Raw genomic sequence first — 26,100 nt, forward strand, 5'->3', positions numbered from 1 at the left:
TACCCCACCCTCGTCTCAGTCTGAATTCTTCACCTTCTCCAGAAGACAGCCCCTCTCCCACAAGAGACCCCCCCCCCGACACAAACCCCGACCCCCATCTTCCCCACATCTCCACCGTGTGTCATCAGCCCGCCCGGTGCCCTGGCTCCAAGCTCGCCCGCCTCCTTTGGTTCCTCCCTCTTCTCAGTGCTCCTGTCCTGTCAGTCAGTTGTCGAGTCCTGCCATTTTTTCTGCTCACTGTCTCCAGAGTGACTCCTTCCTTCCCCTCCTCTGCTGCCCCGAGTGTCCAGGTCCTATGACTCAGGACTACAGCAACAACGTGCCACGCCCCGAGCCGGTGTCTCCAAGTCCAGTCCCACTCAGGTTCACTCTGTGCACTTCTGCCAGGTCAATCCTCATCAACTCCTTGTCCACAGACCTGTCTGTTCAATGTATGAAGGACAGGTGGGTGCAACATTGAGCCCTGATGGTGGAGGGCCTTGAATGCTGAGATGAAATTGAAAAACATTATCTTAACGTCTGAGGAATAGTCGCTGATCCCTAAATTCTGGGGCTGCTCAGTGCTTCAGCCTGATCCTGTGAAGACCCTGAATTACAACATCTTAGAAGACCCTGGACAGAGGGCGTCATCTTAGCTTCTGTTTACTTTTTATACTAAACTAATGCTTCCAGCAGAGGGTGATTTGACCCAAATGCCAGAGACATTTGGCAAAGTTGGAAGACATTTTTGGTTGTCACAACTGGGGGAAGGGTGCCACTGGCATCTCGTGGGTACAGACCAGGGATGCTGCTACACATCCTATAATGCACAGGACATGAGAAAGAGTTACCCCACCCAGAACATCAACAGTGCAGAGGCTGAGAACCCCTGGTCTACACCACGCATCCTCATGGCATCGTGATCTCGCATTGAAGGGAGAATTCTCCCGTCCCCAGAAGGCACTGACTTACCATTTTCGTCTTAGCAGTTTCCAGTTCAGCTAATGTTTCACTTAATTTCATGGTGAGGCTCTCTGCTTTTAGACTTTCAGCCGTCTTTGTTTTCTGAGTCTTTTCTACCATGGCCAATGCATCATTTAATTTATCATTTAAAATGTCTTCTTTTTGCATTTTTAAATCTATCTCCTAGACAAACAGCAAACATCAAATTAACAGAAATTCAGGTATACATATCTACCCTAGCCTCTCCCTCCCCTGTTTTCAGAGAGGAGGTGACCTCTGTTCTGGTATTGTTCTGTTGATCCTTTTAAAGTCCAAAGTCCATGTTTTCTCTGGAAGGTTCCAATGATTACAGAACTCTTTTTTAATATGCAGCTGAGATCTGTCTACTTGAGATTTCTGGTCTCTGAGCTCAGTGCTGTCACCTGGAGCTCATCGAACAAGTTTTATTTCTCTTTTATGAGACAGCCCTTTAAATATTTGAGGAGGGCTGTCATGTCTCTCCCTAAATCTATTTTCCAGGATAAATGTGCCAAGTTCCTTCACCCCTTCGTCACAGGACCTGCCTCCAGGACACTCCTCCATCTTCCTCTGTGGCTTCGGCCGTGGGATGACCTCCCCTCGTCCCGTGGGGCCCCGGCAAGATTGGACTCTGGTCGCCATGTCCTCAACACCTTCTCCCTCCTCCCGGGACCCATTCTTCCGATCTTTGTCGAAATTCTACTCTCCTCCTTGGGTCCATTCTCCAACACTGTGGAATGTGGGCTTCGTGACAGGCACTGTGCTGGGGCTGGACGCACTTTATTTATTTATTTGACTTCATTCTTTAGAGCAGTTTTAGGTTCACAGTAAAATTGAGCAGAAAGTACAGAGTTTCCATGAACTCCTGCCCCCATCACATGCACAGACTCCTCCACGGTCAACATCCCCACCGGACTGGTACATTTCTTATACTGATGAACCTGCCTCCACACATCATTATCACCCAAAGTCCATAGTTTACGTTAGGGTTCACTCTTGGTATTGCACATTCTGTGGGTTTGGACAAATGTACAATGACATGTGTCTACCATTATAGTACCATACAGAATAGTTCTACTGCCCTAAAAACCCTACGTATTCCTTCTGTTCACCACCACTCCCCTAACCAATCCCTGATCTTTTTTTTTTTTTTTAATCCCTGATCTTTTAACTGTCGCCATAGTTTTGCCTTTTCCAGAACGTCATATAGTCGGAATCATACTGCATGTAGCCTTTTCATGAACATTATTTAATCCAAAACAACCCCCCCCAGGGGACTTCTCTGGCGGTCTGGTGGTTAAGACCCCACGCTTCCACTGCAAGGAGCATGGGTTTGATCCCTGGTTGGGGAACTAAGATTCCACGTGCTGTGCGGCGCAGCCAAATAAAGAAAAAGAAAAAAGAAAGAAAAAGAAGAAGAAGAACAAAATAACCCCCCAGTGATTCTATGTATGGTAATATTTGGGAACCTTTCTTTGAAGAAAACGATCTAAGATCGGTGTGAATGGACTTGAAGATCTGTTTAGTCCCATCTGGTCTATTTATTTATTTATTTGGCTGCATCGGATCCTTGTTGCGGCATGCGGGATCTTTCGTTGCAGTGAGAGGGCTCTTCGTGACGGCATGCAAGCTCCTCTCTGGTTGTGGCGCGTGGGCTGTAGCGCGTGCGGGCCTAGTTGCCCTGCGGCATGTGGGATCTTAGTTCCCCGACCCGCGTTCCCTGCATTGGAAGGCAGATTCTTAACCATTGGACCACCGTGGAAGTCCCAGCCCCATCTGGTCTTGAAAATCCTTTGAAATTGTATTTACCTGTATTTAAATTTAACCCACTATTGTCAGGTTGTGTGTTTATCACGTGCCTTGACTTTTGAGATATCGGCTTGCGTGTGTGTGTGTGTGTGTGTGTGTGTGTGTGTGTGTGTGTGTGTGTGTATGTGTGTCTTGTACTGTTGGGACCCAGGAGGGGTGAATTCAGTCCTCCAGCTTGGAGGTGCCTAAGACAGGGTCCTGTGCAACAACTTCTGCTTCTCCTGCATCTCCTACTCTCAGTAATAATCGTAAACGTGGTTTGATTATGAAGGTGATGATAGCGATGATGACAGATTCTGGTGGAGAAATAGCACCAAGGCGATCAGACATTCAGGCATCTATATCCTGCCGCCCCCTCTGTGACCCCGGGCAGCTGAGCCTACACCAAGGTCAAGGATAGAGAGAGGAGGGGTGATGATGAGAAGTCCTAGAGTCAGGTAGTCCTGGGTTCAGATCCTGCCCCTCCACTTCCTGGCTGTGAGATAATAATAACAACAACAACAACAACAACAACAATAAAACATGCAGCATTCACTGAGTGCCGGGCGCTTGTCTCTGTGTATGTTAGCAATCAAGCCTCACAACTCCATGAGGTTGATCTATCGGATCATCTGTATTGCATAAGTGGGGAAACCAAGGCACAGAGGTGGCAACTCCTGCCTAGTGTCCCACAGCCAGGGGGTGGCAGAGGTAGGATTTGAACCGCCTGCCCCAGAGCCTGGTGCTCAGCCATGCTGGCTCCTCCATGTCTTTTCCTCTTTGAGACTCATACCTCCTTCTGCCTGGTTATGCGGTTCTCCAGATCTTGCACCTTTTTCTTTTCCTTCTCTATGGCCTCCTTCGCTTTGTGTTTCTCGTAGGCGATGCTGCTCTCTGAAATCTGGAAGTCAACAACAAGCGGTTTGAGGGTGTGTGCACGAGAAAGGAAGGGAAGTGACAACAGCAAGGGGAAGCCAGGATTAGTAATCGTTGACACCAGTGAGTCAGGGTTTGGGAGTGAGAGCTCAAGGGACTGGATGCTTGCTGGAGAGAGAGGTGAGAAGGGTGGCGTGCCCAGCATGGTGAGAACCCGCAAGTCACGTCTTGGTTAGTTGTGTCCTTAAAAGAGAGAGTTATTCGTCTTTCAGGATTTCTGGGCTGGTGTTCAGGAAGTGACAGGCTGGTGAGTGTTCAGGTCAACACATTTGGCGCTGAGCCGCGAACTAAACTACTAAACGGACAGGTGACGGCACCAGTGTGGTCCCTTGTTGGGAAGTACCTGGCTTCTTGGGAGGTGGGGCAGGAGAGGCAAAGGGCAGGGGTGGGGGGGCGGGAGGGGGTGGGGGGATACACCTGTACCAGCAGGCCTGACTCCTGTGGCTTCAAAGGACACTGGCGGTCTCTCTCCAGCCTACAGAGGCTTGGGTCCAGAAATTGAAGCCCAGGACAGTTTGGGACTGAGAACATATACCCCACAGATACGGTGATGGAGAGGGGATTGGAGCCCAGCTTCAACTACACAAGCCCCAGGAGGGAAACAGCCAGAGTAGGGTCGAGAAACCCTGTTTGCAGTTGTTGAAACTCTTGTAGTTATGCCTCCCGTACAAATATAAGAGTTCGCAAGAATAACATTTTAATGAAATAAGTAATTTATATATGCATAAACAAAAGACTGGAAAGCTATGTACCAAAATATAAATAATGGCTATTTGGGGTGAATTGAGATTATGGTAATTTATATTTTCTTCTTTTCACTGGTCTGTATCTTCTAAATTTTCTTTAGTGAACATGCATTATTGGGTAAAAAGAAAATCTACTGACATTGTTATACTTTGGGGGTGGGTGGCTCTGGAGAAAAGAGGATCTTCCCGACAGCCTTGCTGTTCTAGCATTACGTCCTGGGCCTCCATCCCCCCTGCCCTGCTCTGCACACGGGCCTCCCCGCCCCACCTGGGCTCTGACTCTCCTCCCAGCATGGGCTTGGCATTTTCCCACTGCCAAGTCTGCCTAAGACTGTCCAGACCCCACCCTGCGAGTCTGTGTCCTGCCTGACGTCAGAGGCCACATGCCCCACGGGAGGGCACCCTCCCTTCTCTTATTCTGCGCCGCTTGGCAAATTACAAATGAAAATGATGATGATGATATTGCCCACGCTCTAAATTCTGCAACATGAGCCCCTGCACCGTGCACTGAACGCGAGCCCCCAGGTGGCGTCTGCCCCCCATTCTGCACGTGAGGACACAGAGGCTGTAAGTGAGGCAGGGAGAGGATGAGTAGTGCATTAAGGTCACACCATCTGGAAGTGGTGGTGCCAGTTCGGATGCCAGTGCCCTGCCCTAGCCACCTGCCGCCTGGCTTCTGGACCTGGCCTGAGCTGTCCTCCTGGTTCCAGCCCCACCCTACCTGGAGGCAGGAGACATGCTCGTGTAGTCAAACGTAGGCTGGCGCAGAGTCTGCCACCCTGCTCAGCGGGAGCCCACACTCTAAAGCCCCACCCCTGGCCCATCTGTATAAGGGCTGGTCTGGGGGCAGCTGTGACCGCAGTTTGGGTTCTACCCCTTAACAAGGCTCGCTCTGTGTCGGAGCTCCCTCGCCCTGTGTGGACTCTGACCTCACCTCCCTGCAGGGGCTAGCACAGCCTCACTCCCAAGGTCTTTGCTTGCCTGTCCAGCCTCCATATCCCGCCATGCACTCCATCCGCCCCACCCGACCGGGACTCTGACCTCACCTGCGGAGGTGGTCACAATGCATGCACGGACTCCTCGAAACAAACCTCTGTCACTGCACCCGCATTAGAGATGGGCGCACAGAGAGGGCAAGGGGCTTGCCCAGAGTCACACAGCATGTTGGGGCAGAGCTGGAACTGGGACCAGCATCGACACTTTTAGCCCACCCAGCTCTGCTGCCATGCCTCGCTCCGCCTACTCTGTGTCTCCCTCCGGCTTTCTTCCTCTGACCCATTTGGCTTCCGTCTTGTTCCAGCTTGATTTCATTCTTCCCGTCCTGCCCCTGTCCCTCTGGCAAACTCCGGTCCCTCTCCTTTGCACTTGGGACCCCTGACCTAGTGGCATTCTCTTCCCGCAGATGTTCCCGTGGCGTTCCCTCTGCCCTCCTTGGAGACGCCCTCCCCGCTGGCGGGCCACTCTCTAACCCACCCTGGTTTTGTCTACCCCACAGCCTGCGGCTCTGGAGTCACCTGTGTTTGTTTACATGGTTGTCTGCCCTCCGCCCTAGAGTGGGGGGCATGGCCGTGGTCCGTCTAGCGCTCTGCGGTATCCCTGACACCCAATAAGGTCTGGCACGTGGTAGGTACTCAGTAAATATTTGCAGATGGATGAATAAAACTGAATTAAACCATTCATTGAGTCACCAGCTTTGTTTCTGGAAGTTCCACGAGGGCCGGCACATGTCTGTGTGTGCCCCCTCTGTCCCTACAGTCCGGCTCCTGGAGATGCCGTCACAGGTCACTGAGGGCACGGCCACCTGGCCTCCTGGGTCCGAGAGCCCTTCTTTGACTTTCACGGCATGACTCGGGCGTTCATCCCTCCTCTGAGCCTTGGGGCCTGCCTTTCATGGCGGCTCCGGCTGGTAAGCCCAGTCCCCAGGCTGGTGGCAGTGGATGTCACTGGCTCAGCCTGGGCCTGGCACTTGGACACCCCTTCCCCCTCCCACATCACCCTGTCCTTGAGGGTGTACTTCTCATCTCTTCCAGAAGGCACTGACCCCTGGTGCTTATTTGATGTGACCACCGTGTGAGCTGGTTGTGTACCGTCTACTCCATCTTACTCTGCAATGTTTGTGTCTCTATCTGTCCATCGGCCCAGGGAGGGTCTACTTTGGAGTCTCTGAAACTAGGAGGCTGGCGCCAAGAGGGTGTTTTCCCACTGTGCCCACGCTGGGTGCATCATAAATACCTTTCGACGACGAGGAGGATGCTGGCTGAGGGGCTGACCCAGACTCCAACCCAGCGGGTCTCCCCTGGCATGCAGCTCCCTTCCCTAGGTAGTTGGCCAGCAGTGCTTTTGAAGATGGCCCTCTGTGTGCGAGTGCAGTTCTAAGTACTTAATATACACTAACTCATTTAATCCCGCGAGGCAGGGACTGTACCCCTCCCCATGTTACAGATGAGGAAACTGACGCACAGGAGGTTAGGTGATCTGCCCTAGGGTCATACAGCTGGTGAGTCCTATGTTGTGGTATCGGCCACTCTGAACGGAGGCACGGCTCCCCACCTGCCCGCTTTACCACCTGCTCTACATCAGGGCACCGAAACACGGCCTCACATCTGGTTCTGGAGCTCCTTCCAAAGGGCTTTTGGCTGCCACCGCCCAATTTCTCTCTCTCTGCTCTTCAGACCTCCTTCTGCTGGGTTAAGTGCTTCTCCAGATCTCGCACTTTTCTCTTTTCTGTCTCTAAGGTTTCCTTTGCTTTGCTTTTCTCATGGGCAATGCTGCTCTCCAAAATCTGAAAATCAATGACCAGGCTTTTTGGTTGCCTGCACATTTAGGGGGAAAATTGCTAATAATGATGATACTAATAATGACAGTAGCTCAAACGTTGAGGGTTGGTCTTCCATGCCAGGGCCCAAGGCCAGCGCTTCTCACTCACGTCACTCTCACAGCAACCTCATCAGAGAAGTTAGCGTCACCATTTAACAGATGAGGAAACTAAAGAACGGAAAGTTGGTGAGGGTGCGGGGACCATGAAGTTTGTTAGTGGTGGGGCCAGGATTGAACCCCTCACGTTGCCTGTGGGTGGAGGCCCTGGCAGGGAGCAAGCCAGCAGAGGCGACCAAGCCTGTCTTATTTCAGAGTCTGAGCTCTTATCATTGTGCCAGGCAGCCTCTGTGATAAGAAGAAGAAGAATCTCATTAATAATGGAATTTCCCATTGTTGAAGTAAATCTCTGAGAGACAGTCAGGTTTCTAGAGGAGGGCAGTGTATTGAATTAATGAGCCACACGTAACAATCTCTAGGGGGGCGGGGGCAAAGCTCACAAGGGAAGCTCTGGGAGGACGCGAGGGCTGTGATTGGTAATTAGTGCCCGCAGTCAGGGACTTTCATCTAGGAAGCAGCTTGCCGATAAGCCGTTCAATTAAATGGTTTATGCAAATTGCAGAAGGCTAGAAGTTGCCGGTAAGGCCCCTGTTTCTAGTCACTGCGAGAAAGGGCACCTCAGATTCATCATCATTATGTTAAAAAAAAAAACAAACAAAAAGAAAGGGCACCTCAACTCTCAAACGGGTTGTGTTTTAAACACCAGCTTGGCAGAGGTCTGGAATTCGGAACACGGTTTCCATTATAGCTGGTGGTTAGGGTCCGAGATTAGCCTGCAAAAATATCGAATCCATAATATGGAGGAAATACTACACATTTTTATATATGTTGCAGTGAAAAGCAGTTTAAAAAACGCCAACACTCAGCTGTTCCAATACCAGCCCCCAACGAAGCAGAAGCGCAGTAACATCGCGGGAGCCTGGCGTCTCCCATGAGACGTGAGGGAGCCGAAGGTCTGAGGAGGGTTTCGGGTTGAGGCATTTTCCTGCCCCACTGGCCTGATCTCACGTCTACACGCGGAACTTTGCTCTCGGCAGCTCCTCTGCAGCCGAGACGGGCGCTACGCACTACAGGGAAGCCTGTCCTCGTGCGACCCATGCCCAGGTCCCGTCCCCCTGGGCCACTTTGCTCCCACACTCCTGGGCAGGTCATGGGAACTAATCTTTAACGTTACCTCCAAACCCGCATTATGACCTAGTGATTCTGTCGTCCTTAAAGATGCATCTGACAGTGTGGAGGAAGGTCTAATAGAAAGAAAAATCAAAGGACTGTTTGAGGTTGATCTAAGTCTGTGTCTGGGATTTTAATCTCAGGTTCCCCTGACAAGAAGCCATGGAGAGGTCCTGCCGGGAGAAGTGGGCTGACGCTGTCCTAGGCCTGGGTGACCTGGCCACAGCTCCTCCTTGCCATGGGGCTGTCCACCACCAGGCTTTCCTTAAATCTCCCTCCTGAAGTGCCCCGTGACCTCGAGAGCTCTAAAATCAAGGGGCTTCCCCATCTTTGTGCCGATGACCTCTCAGTGGCATTTGGCCGCCGGGAACCCTTGTGACACCCTCCTCCTCCTTGCCACCCCTGGAGAAATAACTCAGGACCAGGTACTGACACTGTTTACACAGGCCTGCAGAGCACAGCTGCGCCGGAGACCTGAGTGAGACCCAACACATAAACACTTTCCCTCTCTGGATCGGATCAAATGGCATGGGCTCTGCCCACCAGGCTCATTATTTCTCCCTCACTGGTGGGTGGGCCAGGGTTTCCCTCTGAGGAGTAGGGATGCAGTGGGGGATTGGTAGGCGGCAAGTACCTAAACAGAAGTGGAAGTACAGTGATTGATAGTATTAATAGCTACCATTCTTTGAGAGATGATTCTGGGTCAAACACTTTAGTGTACATTATCTCTAATCTTCACAGCCATCCTTTAAAGAAGGTAGGTATTGAGCCAGTAAGTAGCCCAGCCAGGCTGCAAAGCCTGCACTCCTCACTCCTCTGTGCTGCCCCAGGACCGAAGCGCTAATGAAAACATTTTGTAAAAAAGACTCAGGGATCTGAGGGTGACCACGAGGTAAGTATGAGTGAACACTGTTATAGGGCTTTTCCAAAAGCCATTTTGGACACATCAATAGAAGTACAACATCTTCAACGAGGGAGAGAAGAGTCCTGCTCTAGGCCACTAAATGCTGGAGAACTGTGTCCAGTTTTGCCTACAAAAACTTTAGGAAGAAAACAGATGATGGGTTGCAAACTCAGATGCCTACAGGGGCTCGACAGTTACCCAAAGTGAAGTGGGTTGTGTGTGATGCAATAGGGAATGGCGAGGACTGTGGCAAACTTCTGCTACTTGGTTCCACTCCGGCCCGTTTTTGCCAAGTGGAAAGGAGGGCCAGATTTCTGAACTTTTCAAGAGAGGGTGGAAATCTGGATTTTTCAGTATAGTTTATGAATTCAAGAAAAAACACTCTAGGACCAAACGTAACATGTCTGCAGGCCCTTTTCAGCCAGTGAGCTGCCCATCTGTGGCTTCTGGAGCACAGAGCAGCTCAGAGGAGCGGAACAAGGCCATGCTCCAGGACTGGGAATGGCATTTAGGTCTGGAGAGGAGCGGGTGCCTCTATTTTCAAGCAGCTATAAAAGGTTATTCTGTGGAAGAGAAAGTATTCAATAGACGGGTCTTGCAGGAGCCCGGGGGGCGGGTGGAGGATTGAAACCCTTCTGGGAGAAAGTCTGGGTCAATTCAACCTAAAGGAAGAATGTTCTGCCAGCCCAAGGCATCAACACTGGGATAGACTGCCCTGGGCTGCAGAAAATTCCTTGGTGGTGGAGCTGAAGGCTGGATGATTTTAGGATGTTGTTGGAGGATACACGCAGCCCTGAAGTCCCACGATTCTGTAATTCCTCCATTTTTGGGATTTGGGATACAATCTCTGTGCAGAAAATGCTTATGTCACCAATCCCAACTTGTCCCCTATCTAAGGCTGTATTTTACGCTGTTTACAATTTTTCCAACTAATTGTGAAGGCTACAGCTCTAGGGTTCTCTCCTAGAGTCCCCCTTGCTTCTTCCCAGACTAGCTGAGCCCTCCCAAGGACAAATCACTCTAGGAAACTCTGCCACGCGCTTCTCCCCATCATCTGTGGTTCTAAACTTCTTCCATTTGGCCCTCAAGCCGGATTTGGGCTGGAGCCAACTATCTCCCCGAGCTGCGTACCTCCTTCTGGCGGGTTAAGCGATTCTCCAGCTCTTGGACTTTGCTCTGTTCTTCTTCTAATGCTTCCTTTGCTCTGCTTTTCTCCTGAGAAATGGTTTCCTCCAAAGCCTGAAAGTCATGATTGTTGTTTAATAGACATGGTTACCATAGTAGGGATCTGGACTCTGTGCCAGGCACTGCACGGAGTCACTCACTTCTCACAACAAGAAAACTCTTTCACTTCTCACTGCCACAGAAAACGGTGGGCAGTATACTTAGGGGCTAAGAGTCCGGGGTTTGGAGTCGGCAGGCCCACATTAGAGCCTCCGGTTGATCCTTCCTAGATGTATAGTCTTGGGCAAGTGAGAAGTTTTAGAAGCCTCAGTTTCCCTGTCTGTACAATGGGGACAGTAATAGTGCTTCCTGCATTGGGTTGATGTGAGGAGCAGATGAGATGACGAACATGAAATACTTGTCACATGATAACTATTCACTAGTAAAGATTAATCATTTCTTCTGTCATTTCAACTTTGCAAAGGAGGAAACAGGCTTAGAGAGATTAAGGAATCTGTTCAGTTTACTAGTAAATCACGTCAACAGGAGTTTGAACCCTGGTCCCTTTGACCCTAGAGACAGGAGTTGGCAAGCTATGGCATCTGGGCCAAATCTGGCCTGCTGCCTGCTTCTTTGTAAATAAAGTTTTATTGGCATCCCTCCATGCTCATCGTGGGTTGCCTACAACTGCCTCTGCACTGCAACAACAGAGCTGAGAAGCCACAACAGAGACCATACGACCCGCAAAACTGAAAATAGATACTATCTGGCTCTTCGTGGAAAAAGTTTGCTGCTCCCTGATTTAAACCATTAGTGTGTGCACAAATCAGAGGACTGCTGCTAACGGATCATAATAAAAAAAAGAACATTAGCTCCGTAAGGGAACCTAGAATTTCTTACCCTTGAAACAGAGTCCTCAGACAAGTTAGGACTCGTGAGGAGTTTAATTAATGAATTCGGACAAGCATATTTTTAGAAAGGGTGGGGGTGATGGTGTCATGTGGTATGAGGGAGGTTCATTTAAAATCGGGGCACCTGGCACTGGAGTCTGGAACAGTACTTTCAGATGAGTCCCTGGGGTCAAGCTGATCAATGTGCGTGTCTGGGGAAGGATGACCCTCGACGGGACGACAGTGGACATGAGCAGTGGCGCTCTGTCTTGGTGGGTCCCTGGCATTGCGTCCCCCTCTGCATGGGCTGGTGTGCGCGCTAAGCTTTGTTGTGATTAAAGGGGGGGTCGATGTCAGCCCTTGAAACCCTGTATCTGTTGGAATCGATGTTACAAATGGGCGTCTGGGAGGCCCAGGCCGGTGCCCAAGGTGATGTTGAACATGCTGGGGCTGCAATACTGTACATCCACAGTGGGAACAAGTCAAACCAAAGTTAAAACTAAAATAAGACATTTGGCAAAGGGAGAAGTTAATCAGAGAGGAGGGAGGGAACAGGTGGAGAGCCTGGTGGAGATTTTGAAGATTGCTAGGTTCTTTCTGGTTTTATTTCCCTCTGTGGAATGGCACTGGCTTTTTCTATGTCTAATTGTCCTTCTGGAGGGAGCTGCCTTGATTTAAGGCTGTTGTTAATGGTACCTTTATGTGCCTCACAGGTGATTTGGGTCAGGTGGTTCTTCCTTTTTAATCTTTTATTTCACAAAAGGCAGAAAGGCAGAGAAAGAGGCAGACAGGAGAAGAAGTAGCGGGGCGTGAACTAGAGGATGAAAGGGAGCAGGCAGAGGTCTTTGCCTCTTGGAGGGGTCTGGAGAGTGAGGGTGTGTGACAGAAGGACGGTCCAAGCAGGAAGTCACCAAGCTTCTCCCGGTGAAGGCGGAGGAAACGGCAGGTCCAGTCCTTCTCAGGGGAAGAAAGGAGGTGCTGGGGGGGAGTTGGGGGTCCAGCGGATCTGGTGCCGCTGTCTTGAGGGGGGTGGAGGAGGGGCAGCACGCTGTGGCCCTCCACCGTGGCTGCACATTGGAACCACCAGGGAGAGCTTACCAATCCCAGTGCCTGAGCCACACCCTCACCCCAGTTAGGTCAGAACCTGGGGGTGGGGTGGGGGGAGGGGTACAAGGCATTAGTATTTTTTAATCTCTTAGGTGACAAAAGTGCAGCCAAAGTCATGAGCCACTGATCTAGGATGATGGCGACCGAGGTAGTTAAATTCATGGTGGGTCCCTGAATATCAGAAAGGGCCACCTCAAGGACAAGGATGAGAATCAGCCCATTATGTGCAGTTTCCTGGCTTTCTCCTGAGATTCTGATTCAGTGGGTCTGGGGTGGGGCCCAAGAAGCTATATTTTTCACCAGCGTCCAGGTGGTTCTTATCGGCCAACTTGGGGAAAACCTTCTTCTAAGACTTTGTGGCTGAAAATGTAGTCTGCAGAGCTGTGCCGTCAGTACCAGCTGGGAGCTGGTCAGAAATGCAGAATCCCAGGCTCCCCCCGCCCCCAAGACCTGCTGAATCAGAATCTGCATTTTAACAACATCCCCATGTGATCCGTGGACACCTTTGAGTTGAGAGGCGCTGCTGTAAAGTATCCTTTAATTGGCTGGTTTCTGGAAAAGTAAGTAGCAGTTTTGGCCATGTGTTTCTTTTCTTTTTTTTTTTTTTTTTGCGGTATGCGGGCCTCTTATTGCCGTGGCCTCTCCTGTTGCGGAGCACAGGCTCCGGACGCGCAGGCTCAGCGGCCATGGCTCACGGGCCCAGCCGCTCCGCGGCATGTGGGATCTTCCCGGACCGGGGCACGAACCCGTGTCCCCTGCATTGGCAGGCAGACTCTCAACCACTGCGCCACCAGGGAAGCCCCATGTGTTTCCCCTGATATGCATGAAGAGAAAGCAGAAGACTGAAATACTATTGGTTGGTCTTGCACACACTTAGACACAAACCGGGACCTGCAGTAACGACTGGGATTTGTATCAATAAAATCAGCTGCAGTATATAAACAAAGTACCATTTCTAGACATTTCAATAACCTTGCCTCTTCAAGTTGATCTTCAAGTTGATCTCTGAGTTTTAGGACTCAAGCTTCATGTTAATTCCTCCTACATCATTCACCCTCTTTAATTAATTTAGTTCCCAACAAGGAGTTGCTGAGATTTCTCCATCTAAGTACACGCCCTCTGTTTCTCATAGGAAAGCCCGTTTCATCAGTTTCCAGTAGCAAAGAGAAGGACGGGGGCCACCTTACCGATTTCTCTTCCGTTAGCTGCTTGACTCTGGCTTTCAGCTTCTCCTCTTGCTGTAGCCTTTCCTCGGTCAGCTTCTCCTTCTCTTCCAGATGCTGCCGTAACTTTTCTTGCAGCAAATACTGCTGAGTCTCCTGAGAACTGTTGACCTTGATCTGAAATGAGGTGAAGGGAAACTGCAGCTGATGGGGGACAGGACTAACGCAGGAGTCATTTCCACTACCTTTGGGGGCGGGACAAAGGTTCACGAAACTTTCTTCAAAACACAGAAAAATGATGCTTAGCTTAGTAACTAATAGGGAAGTAGTACAGCATCGTGGTTAAGAGCTCAGACTCTAGATCTAGATAGAATCTCAGCTCTAGTTCTTTCTAGACACTTCTTTGTATAGAGAACGAGGTTAATACTAGTATCTACCTCTTAGAGTTGTAAGAATGAGATAATGATGGAAAGCTTTTAGCACAGTGTTTAGCACATAGTAGGTGCTCAGTAAATGGCAGTTAGACTTATTTGTTATTATTTGCTGAGTGTAAGAGAAAAAGCAGTGAGCTAGGGCCAGAAGGCCTGAGCTTTTGTCTTGATTCTTCCACCAACTATCTGTGTGACGTTGAAACAGTCACCTAGCCTCTGAATGTCACTGTCCATCTCTGTAAAATAAGGAGAATGGACTAGATCAGGGGGTGGCAAACTACTGTCTGCAGGCCACATATGGACCACTGCCCATTTTTATAAATAAAATTTTATTGGAGCAGAGCATGCCCATCACGCCCATTCATTTACTTCTGTCTATGGCTGCCTTTGCTCTACAACAGCTGGTCAGATAAGTGTGGCAGAGGCTGTATGTCCTGCAAAGCCTAAAATATTTACCATCTGGCCCTTTACAGAAGAAGTTTGCTGACCCCTGGACCAGATGGTCTTTGGGGTTGATCGTAATGCTGGTCCCAATATTTCACCCTTCCTCTATTCATATCTTTGGCTCTGTAACTTGCAGTGCCCACCCATATCCCGCCCCCTGACACTGAACTCAGTCATGTGACTTGCTCTGGCCAATGGGATGTTTTGCAGACATAACACAAGCAGAGGATTGAAAAGCACTCCATGATTGGGCCTGCTTTCTCTTCCCGATGTCTGCTTCCTCTGCTAGCACCATGAGAACGTGCCCAGGCCAGCCTGCTGGAGGATCAGAGACACGTGGGACACGTGGAACAGAGCACAGCTGCTCCAGCTGAGGCCAGCCTATATTGACCAAGGCCCAGCCAACACCCAGACACGTAAGCAAGTCCATCCAAGACCAGCGGACCCACCTAGCGGCTGGCCCCAGATGTGTGATCAGTAGACAGTAACTGTGGAACACTGCTAAAAGTGTTATGGTTGTTTATTATACAGTATTAATACGGCAATAGCTACCAGAGAGATACAATCCCTAAGGATAATTTTGCCTCTAAAATGTCGACATTATGTAACTTTTCATAATTCTGCTGCCTATACTGTGGCTAGCTGTAATTCTTCCACTGCATTTAATAAACAATTGTAAAGATCTGATGGCATTTAAATTTTTCTGGTTTTTGACAGAGGAAAACAAGCCTCCTTGCCCTCCTGGGAGATCTCAGCCACCCTGTCTGAAGCATTTCGTGTGCAAATGGAGGTATCATTTCACCTTTTGGAGGATGTGTGCTGACTACCTAACAGAGGAGAAACAGAGTTAAAATGCTCCGGGCTAGGTAAATTCTAAGGAGGAGCTGAAATGAACTTTTGAAGTTCAAAGATTACCTGAAGTTCCTGGGTCCAGCTTGTAATTTTTTTATAATGTTCCAGAAGGTATTTCAGATACAAAGACAATCCTTAAAGAGAGAAGGAAGAAGAAGGTAAGTATCCATTCAATTCACTTCCTTTGCTTTCTGAATAATGTCTTCACAGAGCTTGCCGACAGGTGGGTGAGGGCAACGCTGCCCTCCCATCAAGGAAACGTGAATTGCCATCCACCTTGTGTTTTTTTCTTTTTCTTTTTTTTTTTTTTTGTGGTACGCGGGCCTCTCACTGTTGTGGCCTGTCCCATTGCAAAGCACAGGCTCCGGACGCGCAGGCTCAGTGGCCATGTCTCACGGGCCCAGCTGCCCCGCGGCTTGTGGAATCTTCCCGGACCGGGGCACGAACCCGTGTCCCCTGCATCGGCAGGCGGACTCTCAACCACTGCGCCACCAGGGAAGCCCCACCTTGTGTTTTTTAAATTGTTGATCAGCTTCGGTTGGGCTCAAGTCCAAGTTTCTTTTTGTGGGAGGACAATAAAACCACCTGCAGAGCTCCTACCGACTAAGTGTCTACCGTGTGCAGCACTGTGCGCTGAGCAGAGGATGATATGAAGCCATTCAGTGTGAGAGACAAGGTCTACGTGCCTGGGAGGAAACAGGCAGGGACTCCAGGTGGCGTGGAAGTGATGGCTGAAGGAGTGGGGAAGTGTGAGGGTCCCAGAGGAGGGGCCATCATTCGCCTGGAGTGATCATTGCGTGGCTGAGGACCCACTGGGCGTGGGCATTGGTGGGTGTGCAGAGTTGGAGGGGATGGCGTTTCAGAATGGAAGATGTGGTTGGGTGAATGATGCCTTCCCCCCAATGATGTCTGGGTCCTAATCCTTAGAGCCTGTGAGCATTACATAACAGGGCAGAAGGACCTTTGCAGATGTGGTGAAGTTAAGGATCTTGAGATGGGGGCGCTCATCCTGGATCAGCTGGGTGGACCCGATATAGTCGCATGGGTTCTTACAAGAAGCAGACACAGGGAGTCTGACTACAGACAGACAGAGCCGGTGATGTGACAGAAGCAGAGAGTTGAAGATGCTCCTCTGCCATGAGCCAAGGAAAGCGGGGAATTTTTATTTCCTCGCCTTTTCCAGTCTAGAGACTGGAAAAGGTGAGGAAACGGATTCTTTCCTAGAGCGTCCAGAAGGAACCAGCCCCTTGCCTTTACCTTAGCAAAACTGATTTTGGACCTTTGGCCTCCAGAACTGTAAAAGAATAAATATGAGTTGTGTTAAGCCCCTAAGTTTGTGGTAATTTGTTAGAACAGCCATAGGAAACTAATACGGGAGGTGAAGGCAGGAGGCAGGATGAGAGGTGGGGAAATGCAGTGCATGTTCTGGAAGAGGGTGGAGCTTAACTGGGGTAGAGCAGATGATGGGGGAGGGGAGGAGTAGAGGGAAGAGCTGGGATGGAAAGCTGAGTTCAATTTGTGGCCAGCCTAGAACAGTAGCCTAAAGAGTATAAACTTGAGTTAAACATCACTGAAATGTCATGAGTGTGACCTGTGTGCCCGGCCCTCTGCCAAGCCATCAGCGCATCACCCCACTATATTGTCCCGCCATCGCCTCCTTTTACACATGAGGCAGTCGGGCTCTGAGACATGTGGCTACTGGACGCCACACAGCTGGCAAATGGCTGAGCCAGGGCTTGGGCTCACAGTGGTGTGACTCCAGGGTCTGAGTCACTGCTATTTCAGCTTCTGATGGAGCAGTGAGTTGGCTTAATGAAGGGTGTTTTTTTTTTTTTTTTCAGAAAAATAACCGGGATGTATTAGAGACGAAGGAGCCAGCAGCATTTCTTAACTGCAGCATTCTCGACGTGTTGGGCTGGACAGTCCTCGTTGTGGGAGCCGTCCTGGGCGCTGTAGGACGTTTAGCAGCATCCCTGGCCTCTGCCTACTGGCTGCCAGGAGCATCACCCACCCAAGCTGTAATTATCAAAGATGAGAGGGTTTCAAGAAAGCAAACCGAGAGGGTTGGGTAGGCCAGAGAGAACATGGCGGGCGGAGGAAGGTGGGGCTTCAGTGCAGGGGGGCCACGTCAGTTTTCAAAGAGGCAAAGTAGGAAGTTGGTGGTGAGCACACAGGGTGTAACGCACTTCAAGGTCTTAATGGGACAGGAGTACGAGCGGTAGAAAAGGAGCTGAAGAAGCAGTGGTCCCAGTGAAGATGCACCAGCTTGAAGCGCATGTTTGATGACAAAGGAGAAAGATGGAGTGAGAGGCTGTGTACGCTGAAGAAGGAGGTCATGATTCAGGAGCTAGTGCACAAGGTGGTCTGGGAGGGAGAGAGAAGGGGAGACTCAGGGAGGGAAGAGCTGCATTTGGAAAGAGAACGTAGTGAGGGAAGATAGAGGGAAAGGAGAAAAGATGGGTGCGGAGGGAGACAGGAGGGGAGCTGAACAGGCTCGTGCCTGGGCCCTTGACCTCTGACAATGCCACTTGCTGAGAATTTCCAGCTTGGAAGAGTGAGAAGAAGAATATTATAATAATAGCGATTCAGTATTAACCACTTGCTGTGTGCCAGGCACCATGCCAGGAGTTTAACACGTGACATTTTCTGATCATTACAAACAGCCCAGCAAGGCAATGTGTTTGCATTTATAGGTGAGACACAGACTCTCAGCAAGGTTAAGCTATGGAGCTGGTAAGCAGTAGGATCAGAATTCAGACCTAGGTCTGTCATTCTCTTTTCAGAGAGACTAGAGGCTGGAGAGTGAAGGGCTGGGCTGGCTCACGTGAAGGGTGCGTGAGGAGAGGGGCACTCGGAGGACCCCGAGATGGCAGAGATGGGTGATGCTGACTTGGGCTGTTGGAAAGAGGGATTTTCTTCTGTGGGAGAAGAAGCAATTCTTGATTATAGTTCTGGTTACAAAAGTTACACATGCCTGTTACACAAATCCAAACAGGGCAGAAACCCATAAAGTGGAGAGTGTCCCCCCGCTGTATCCTCAGTGCTGGCACACAGTAGGCCTGCAATAAATAGTTGTTGAATGACTGAGTGAAAGTCAAGGCTCACGCAGTCTCATCATGCTGGGATAATACTCTCAACACTTATATGTCTTTTCCACCAGATTTCTCCTGTGGTCAGATATTGGCATTTGAAAACAAAAAAAGGGGAGAACACTGTTCATATTGTATTACAACTTGCTTTTCTTTTTTTTTCACATAAAAATACTGCATATCGTGGCTATCTGAGAAAGAGCGATTTTCTATGTATGCAGGGAAGCCTTTTATTTGCAACAAAATCTTGCAGAAATAGACACAGTCAACCGAGCTTGCAAAGAAAAATGTAAGAAGTCCTTTCTTTCCCTTATCAAAAGAAGCTGAGAAACCAGGCAGGAGGAGAGGGGAGCTAACTTTTAAGGTCCTCCTTAGATGTTTCCTATCTTCCAGTGGGACCACACAGTAATCCTTCAGCAATCAGATTTTTTTTTTTTTTTAGGTCACAGCTTTTTAATTTTTTAATTGAGATATAGTCGATGTACAATATTGTATGTTTCAGGTGTACAACATAGTGATTCACAATTTTTAAAGGTTATATTCCATTTATAGTTATTATAAAATATTGGCTATAGTCCCTGTGCTATAAAATATATCGTTGTAGCTTACTTATTTTATACATAGTAGTTTGTACCTCTTTTTTAAAATTGGAGTATAGTTGCTTTACGATGTTGTGTTAGTTTCTACTGTACAGCAAAGTGAATCAGCTGTATGTATTCATATATCCCCTCTTTTTTGAATTTCCTTCCCATTCAGGTCACAAAAATATGGAATGCTTCATGAATTTCCGTGTTGTCGTTGCACAGGGGCCATGCTAATCTTCTCTGTATGGTTCCAATTTTAGTGTGTGTGCTGCTGAAGTGAGCACAGTAGTTTGCTCCTCTTATTTCCCTACCTCTAACTTGCCCCTCCCCCTTTCCCGCTCCCCACTGGTAACCACTAGTTAGTTCTCTATATCTGTGAGTCTATTTCGTTTTTGTTATATTCACTAGTTGTATTTTTTAGATTCCACATAAAAGTGATATCATACAGTATTTGTCTTTCTCTGTCTGACTTATTTCACTAAGCATAGTACCCTCCAAGTCCATCCATGTTGCTGCAAATGGCAACATTTCATTCTTTTTTATGGCTGAGTAGTATTCCACTGCATAGAGATATACATAGATATATCTATATCACATCTATTTTTTTGGGGGGGGCATGCCATGCAGCTTGTGGGATCTTAGTTCCCCAACCAGGGACTGAACCTGGGCCATAGCAGTGAAAGCGTCGACTCCTATCCACTGGACCGCCAGGGAATTCCCTACTGCATCTTCTTTATCCACTCATCTGTTGATGGGCACTTAGGTTGCTTTCATATCTTGGCTATCATAAATAATGCTGCTATGAACATTGGGGTGCATGTATCTTTTTGAATTAGTGTTTTTCATTTTGGGGGAATAAATACCCAGGAGTGGAATTGCTGGATCATATGGTAGTTCAATTTTTAGTGTTTTGAGAAACCTTCAAACTGTTTTCCATAGTGGCCACACCAATTTACATTCCCACCAACAGTGCACAAGGGTTCCCTTTTCTCCATATCCTCTCCAACACTTGTTGTTTGTGTTCTTTTCGGTGACGGCCATTCTGACAGGTGTTAGGTGATATCTTAATCAATCAGATCTTTAGTAGTGACCCCAATCTCCTGGGCTGCTCATGACATGACCCAACAATACTTACTCAACCTGGATTTCCCTGGGGGATTTATTCCAGGATTTTACAGACCCAGCTCGTTACATGCGTTTTATCCCTTAGGACAGTATTTTAAAAGGCAGGTAGTATGGTGGTTCAGAGAAGGGGCTTTGTGGTCAGAGGGACCTGGACGGAGTCCCAGCTTTACCACTCGGCAGCTAGGAAATGCAGCCCGTTGTCAAGAGCCGAGGAAGAAGGCCTGGAAAGAGAACTGAGTGCTCACGGCTAAGAAAATCTGACTTACTGTCAAATAGAGATACGGCAGGGGTCACAGGTAAAGGCACCTCGGCGTGAGCAAATCAAGCTGCTCTGCCTGTGTGCATATCCATCTGTCTGCCGTCCACATTCAGTTCACATTAAATCAACAAGTATTCAAGGCTGATGCTCACGGCAGCTACCGTTTACTAAGGCTTACGTGTGACCCCCTGATTTGGGTACCACATCGTTTAATCCTCACAACTACCTGGTGAGATCTTAACCCCATTTTATAACCAAGTAGGCAGAGGCACACAGAAGTCGACACTTGCTCACACAATGAGTAAGCGCACACTTGAGAGTCAAACCTTAGCAGCCGGTCTCCAAAGCCTGAACTCAGAATTATTCGCTATAATGCAAATGGGGCTTTGCTGGGGCAAGGCCCGCGGTGTGCATCAGACGCCCTTCACTCCAGGGAGTGAAACTCTCAGGTTTGTCTCTGTTCAAGTTAATGACAGAACCTGTCCTCTAGGAATTGGGCGTGTACCTGGTACCCCTCTGGATCTTCGGAAGGCATGTGGGGTCACAGAAAAAACACAAGTGCTAGGATCACAACGACCTCAGTTTGAGTCCTGACCCTACCATGTACCAGCTGTGCAACTTTGAGCACGTTTCTTAATGTTATGGATACTCAGTTTCCTGACTTGCAAAATAAAGACAACAATAGTACCTGGCTCATTGAGTTGCTGGAAGATGAAAGTACACAGTACATGTAAAACAACTAGCACGGTGACAAGTGCCCAGGAGGAGTTAAACAAACCATGGTTCCTACCCTCCTCTTAGGAACTGTGAACACGGAAGGCTCTTAGGACTGTTTGTGTATGGTGATGAGTGAGTGGGGATGCCCTGCTGGCCTCAGTAATGGGAAGTACCTTGAATCACTTATCATGGTGGACTAACACATAAAAAGGTTTTGAGCCAGTTTCTTCATTTCTAAAATGAGGATAATGTTACCTGCCTTATAGAGTTGTTGTGATGATGAACCGAGGTTATGTATGGAAAATACTTAGGACATTGTCTAGAATATAAGTGCTCAATAATGAATGATGGCCACTGTTGTCACCCTCACCATCTAATCATTATTCTCACCACCATGACCATCGCCATCCTCATCACCATCACCCTCATCACCTTAATTATCCTCACCATCCTCACCATCATCCTCACCACCACCATCCTTGTGTAGATGCCTCTAGGAACTAGGTACAGCAGTACCTAATACAGAGAATACAGGGGATACTCTAGTTCATCCCATTCTTTTAGGCTTTTGGGGCTTTGCCATAATATTGCTAGTTCTGGAAGATAAAATGCCTTTTACCACCAACTTCCTCTCCTAATGAATGAATAAAGAATGGGCCGTCCTCACTAACTTCCCACGTGCTCCGCGGCATGTGGGATCTTCCCGGACCGGGGCACGAACCCGCGTCCCCTGCATCGGCAGGCGGACTCAACCACTGCGCCACCAGGGAAGCCCCTGATGGCTTAATTTTGCAACCCATGTTTCTTTATGGTAACGTATGACTAGATTTAGAGACAGAGGCTTCAGTGACTCCTGAAGTCTGGGGAGGGGACAGTGCACACATTGCTTGGCCCCGCTATTACTAGGATAGAGATCATGGTCTTTCCTTGTTTTAGTTCTGATTTTGAAGAACAGTTAGAACTGTGGGCCACGTCTCTCCTGGTTTCATGCACACTCAGACTCTGCCGTGATTACAACAACAGTAATACTGGGGTTGGGGAGGGGCTGGGTTGCTGGGAGAAATCCAGCCCCCCTCTTCTCTATGCTATCTGTGAGGGGCAGGCACTTACAGAAAAGTTAATCTTGATTTTTGCCTTTCTTTTTAAAGACGTTTAAAAGAAATTCACACCACCTTCTGGATTACCTTAGAGATATCCTGGCTGGGGCTGTTTAATCACCTGAGTTGAAAATCACTCCTCTATTCATTATTGTAAGAATGTCAAATTTGTGCAGCCTCTCTGGAGAGCGATTTGGCAAGAAGGATCAACAAAAAATGTTGGAGTTTCCCAGGTGTGGCCCTGGGCTCTCCCTTCTCATTCAACACTTTCTTCCTAGTGATACCATTCACACGTATGGCTTTAGTCATCCTCCATCCATCCACCCGTCCATCCATCCCATCTGACTAAGCACCCGCTATGTGGCACATGTTCTTCTGGGTTCCGGGGCCACATCACTGATATGGTTGGACATCCAGGGTGACAGCTGCGTCCTTGGCACCTCACTTTGGATGTCTACAGGCACCTCACACTCATCTTCCCCCTCAAACCTGGTCCTCCTGCGGCATTCCTTACTCTGGATTTTAGTGAAGGAACCACATCTGTACTTTTAACACAAGCCAGAAACCTGGAGATCTGTAACCCCCTTTCTCTCCATCACTTCCCTTCTAGCCACATCTAACTCCATCACTGAGGCCTGTTGATTCATCTCTTAAATGCCCCTGGAATCTTCTCTCTTGCTCCATCCCCTCCATTGCCACAGTGAGGGCCACCATCGTGTCTTGTGACAGCCTCCTAACTGCTCTCCCGGGGTTCTGTGCTGGCCACCTTCCTGTACATTTTCCACTCGTGGCCAAGATGACTGTCTCCAAATGCAAGCCTGTTCCATCAGTTCCTTACTTAAAACCTTTCTTGGGCTTCTCTCTGCTCTCAGGTTAAAGCAGAGCTTCTTACCAGGGCTCTGCAAGCCCCCGGCCCCACCATGAGAATGCCCTCCCCTCCCCTCTTTGGCAAATAACTCCTATGCGTCCTGCAGGTGCCCTGCCGTCCCTGACCAGGTCAGAGCCCTGCAATTCTCCTTCAAAGCAACTGTCACGATTAAAGTTTTACATGTGAGTGATTTTTCACTTAATGCCCCACCCTATTCCTCCCTGAGACCGTAAGATCTACAAGCGCAGGGATAGTGCCTGTTAGCTCCCCAATATTTTATTATGAAAGATTTCAAATGTACAGCGAAGAGGGAGGAATTTTACAGCCAACATCCATATACCCCATGACCTGGATTCTACCTGTTTCTGACCCCATTATATCTCCATCCTGCACTGTGCCTGGTATCTAGGAGGCCTGCGATAAATCTTTGTTGAATGGAAGTGGTTCATATCCTTCCACATCTAGGATGATAAAGATAAGATGAACAGGTATGTGTGAATAATATTTATGTCAGCCTCATCTATTAAGCGTGAAAAACTGGAAACATCTTAAATGCCCATGATAGAGGACTGGCTAAATAAATTATGGTACATCCTACAGAATGGGATTCCTTGCCATCAGTGACAGCGATGATGTAGGTCTGTGTGTATTGACATGGAAGGGTGTTCCTGATGTACTGTGAGGAACGAAACTAAAGGAAATTGGGTATAATATGACATTATTCTTTTGTAAAGTTAAAAAATCAATACATGTATATAGGTAGTGCCTATTTTATGCCAGGTACTATTCTAAGTACTTTACAGATATCAATGCATTTTAATCCTCACAATCCTAAGGGGTGAGAATTCCCTATTATCCCCATTTTACAGGTAAAGAAACAGGCAAAGAGAGGGGAAGTAACTTGCCTAGAATCACACAGCTCTTTCCATGGGAAAATGCCTTGGAAGTTACACACAAAATATGATAGTAGTGACAATACCAAACGCTAACGTGGATGTGAAGCAATAGGAACTCTTATTCATTGTTGGTGGGAACGCAAAACAGCCACTTTGGAAAAGAGTTTTGTGGTTTTCTTAAAAACTAAATGTACTCTAGGGACTTCCCTGGTGGCGTGGTGGTTAAGAATCCACCTGCCAATGCAAGGGATACGGGTTCAAGCCCTGGTCTGGGAAGATCCCACATGCCGCGAAGCAACTAAGCCCACGGGCCACAACTACTGAGCCTGTGCTCTACAGCCCGCGAGCCACAACTACTGAGCCCATGTGCTACAACTACTGAAGCCTGTGTGCCTAGAGCCCATGCAATGCAACAAGAGAAGCCACTGCAATGAGAAGCCTGTGCACCGCAAGGAAGAGTAGTGCCTGCTCACGGCAACTAGAGAAAGCCCGCGCGCAGCAATGAAGACCCAACACAGCCAAAAATAAATAAAATAAAATTAATGAATTAAAAAAAAAACCTAAATGTACTCTAACCACACGATTCAGCAACCGCGCCCTTGGTATTTACTCAAAGGAATTGAAAACATGTCCACACAAAACCCTGCACATGGACGTTTATAGCAGCTTTATTCATAACTGCCAAAACTTGGAAGCCACCAGGATGTCCTTCAGTGGGTGAATGGATAATGGACTCTTATTTGGCACTTAAAAAAAAAAAAGAGCTATCAAGCCATGAAAAGACTTGGAGGAAACGAAAATGCATATTACTAAATAAAAGAAACTAATCTGAAAAGTTGTATGATTCCAACTACATGATATCCCAGAAAAGGCAAAAACTATGGTGACGGTAAAAAGATCTGTGGTTGCCAGGGGCTGGGGGGGCGTGGGGAGGGAGCACAGAGGATTTTCAGGCAGTGAAACTATTCTTTTTTTTTTTTGGATAAGTTTCTTTTATTTGGAATAAAAATGTTCAGTTTTGAAAAGAAAAGTTTTCCAAAAAACATAAGTCCTCAAACCACAAGTTTCCCCATGACGAGGTGAATTCCTGAACACTGCAGAGGGATTCCTGGAGATGTTGATTACTTAAGACACTAACAGGAAGGCACTGAGGAACAGCAGGGCCAGGCTTCAGTCAGACAGACGTGCGCTGCCGTGGAGGAATTGCATAGGCTGGCTTTGAAGTTGGCTTCTCCTTTGCTTCTTTTTATTTTGTTAAACTTGTAGCTGTACTTTCCTCAATTTCTAGAATATCAGATATTCTGGTTTACGGGTTATCATCATTTTGCTTTATTCCCATGTCCCTGATCTGTAACTTCACCCACCTCACTTCCCCTCTCTGGACTCCACGGTGGCTTTTAATGAATTCTCTGTACTTTCTGTTACTATGTAGTTATAGAGTGACCTGAGAAGTGAAACTCATAAATCGAGTTGACGTAATACCAGGGCTTTGTGCACAGAATCCACCCATCTGCTCAGAGATGGTGTGACCTGAACCACATCCCCCACCGTGCTCCCTGGCTTCTGCTTATGGCAGTAGATTTGGGGTCAAAGGCACCTTCAGGACTGGACCGTCTTCCCGGTGGAGCATCGTGACTTACAGGGCCTCTGGGTCCTCTCTGGGGTTGGCCTCATTATTGGGGGACCTGCTGGTTGCAGGACTTAATGAAGCTCAGGTTGTTGATGTCTCATCGCAGAAAGAATTCAGTGAGAGCCAAAGTGATAGGTAAGAAGTGGATTTATTTAGAGAGAAACACACTCCACAGACAGAGCATGGGCCATCTCAGAAGGCGAGAAAGGCCAGGGCAGTGAAACGATTCTGTATGACATTATAATGGTGGATACGTGTCATCACACATTTGTCCAAGCCCAAACCCATAGGATGGGCAACACCAAGAGTGAACCCTACACAGCACTGTAAATCAACTACACTCCAATAAAATTAAGATTAAAAAAAAAGAGTGAACCCTAATGTAAACCATGGACTTTGGGTGATT

The 26,100-nt window shown here is 48.3% G+C and overlaps 1 protein-coding gene and 1 non-coding gene across 2 annotated transcripts in view; both read right to left on the minus strand.

Annotated features, from left to right (window-relative positions):
* Positions 1–26,100, minus strand: part of LOC132515211 (transmembrane protein 51) — a 202,555-nt gene that overhangs the window by 29,754 nt on the left and 146,701 nt on the right. The window contains exons 15-19 of the mRNA XM_060141381.1: positions 15,493–15,563; positions 13,727–13,879; positions 10,510–10,617; positions 3,542–3,649; positions 952–1,125 (exon numbers count right to left, since the gene is read on the minus strand). Coding sequence (XP_059997364.1) covers positions 952–1,125; positions 3,542–3,649; positions 10,510–10,617; positions 13,727–13,879; positions 15,493–15,563 — 614 coding nt within the window. The remainder of the gene's footprint in view (positions 1–951; positions 1,126–3,541; positions 3,650–10,509; positions 10,618–13,726; positions 13,880–15,492; positions 15,564–26,100) is intronic.
* Positions 19,280–19,386, minus strand: LOC132516511 (U6 spliceosomal RNA). Its single transcript, XR_009539344.1, has one exon. It is a non-coding gene; the product is annotated as a U6 spliceosomal RNA (small nuclear RNA).

The sequence above is a fragment of the Lagenorhynchus albirostris genome, chromosome 2 (genome assembly GCF_949774975.1).
Source record: "Lagenorhynchus albirostris chromosome 2, mLagAlb1.1, whole genome shotgun sequence".
Taxonomy (NCBI): domain Eukaryota; kingdom Metazoa; phylum Chordata; class Mammalia; order Artiodactyla; family Delphinidae; genus Lagenorhynchus; species Lagenorhynchus albirostris.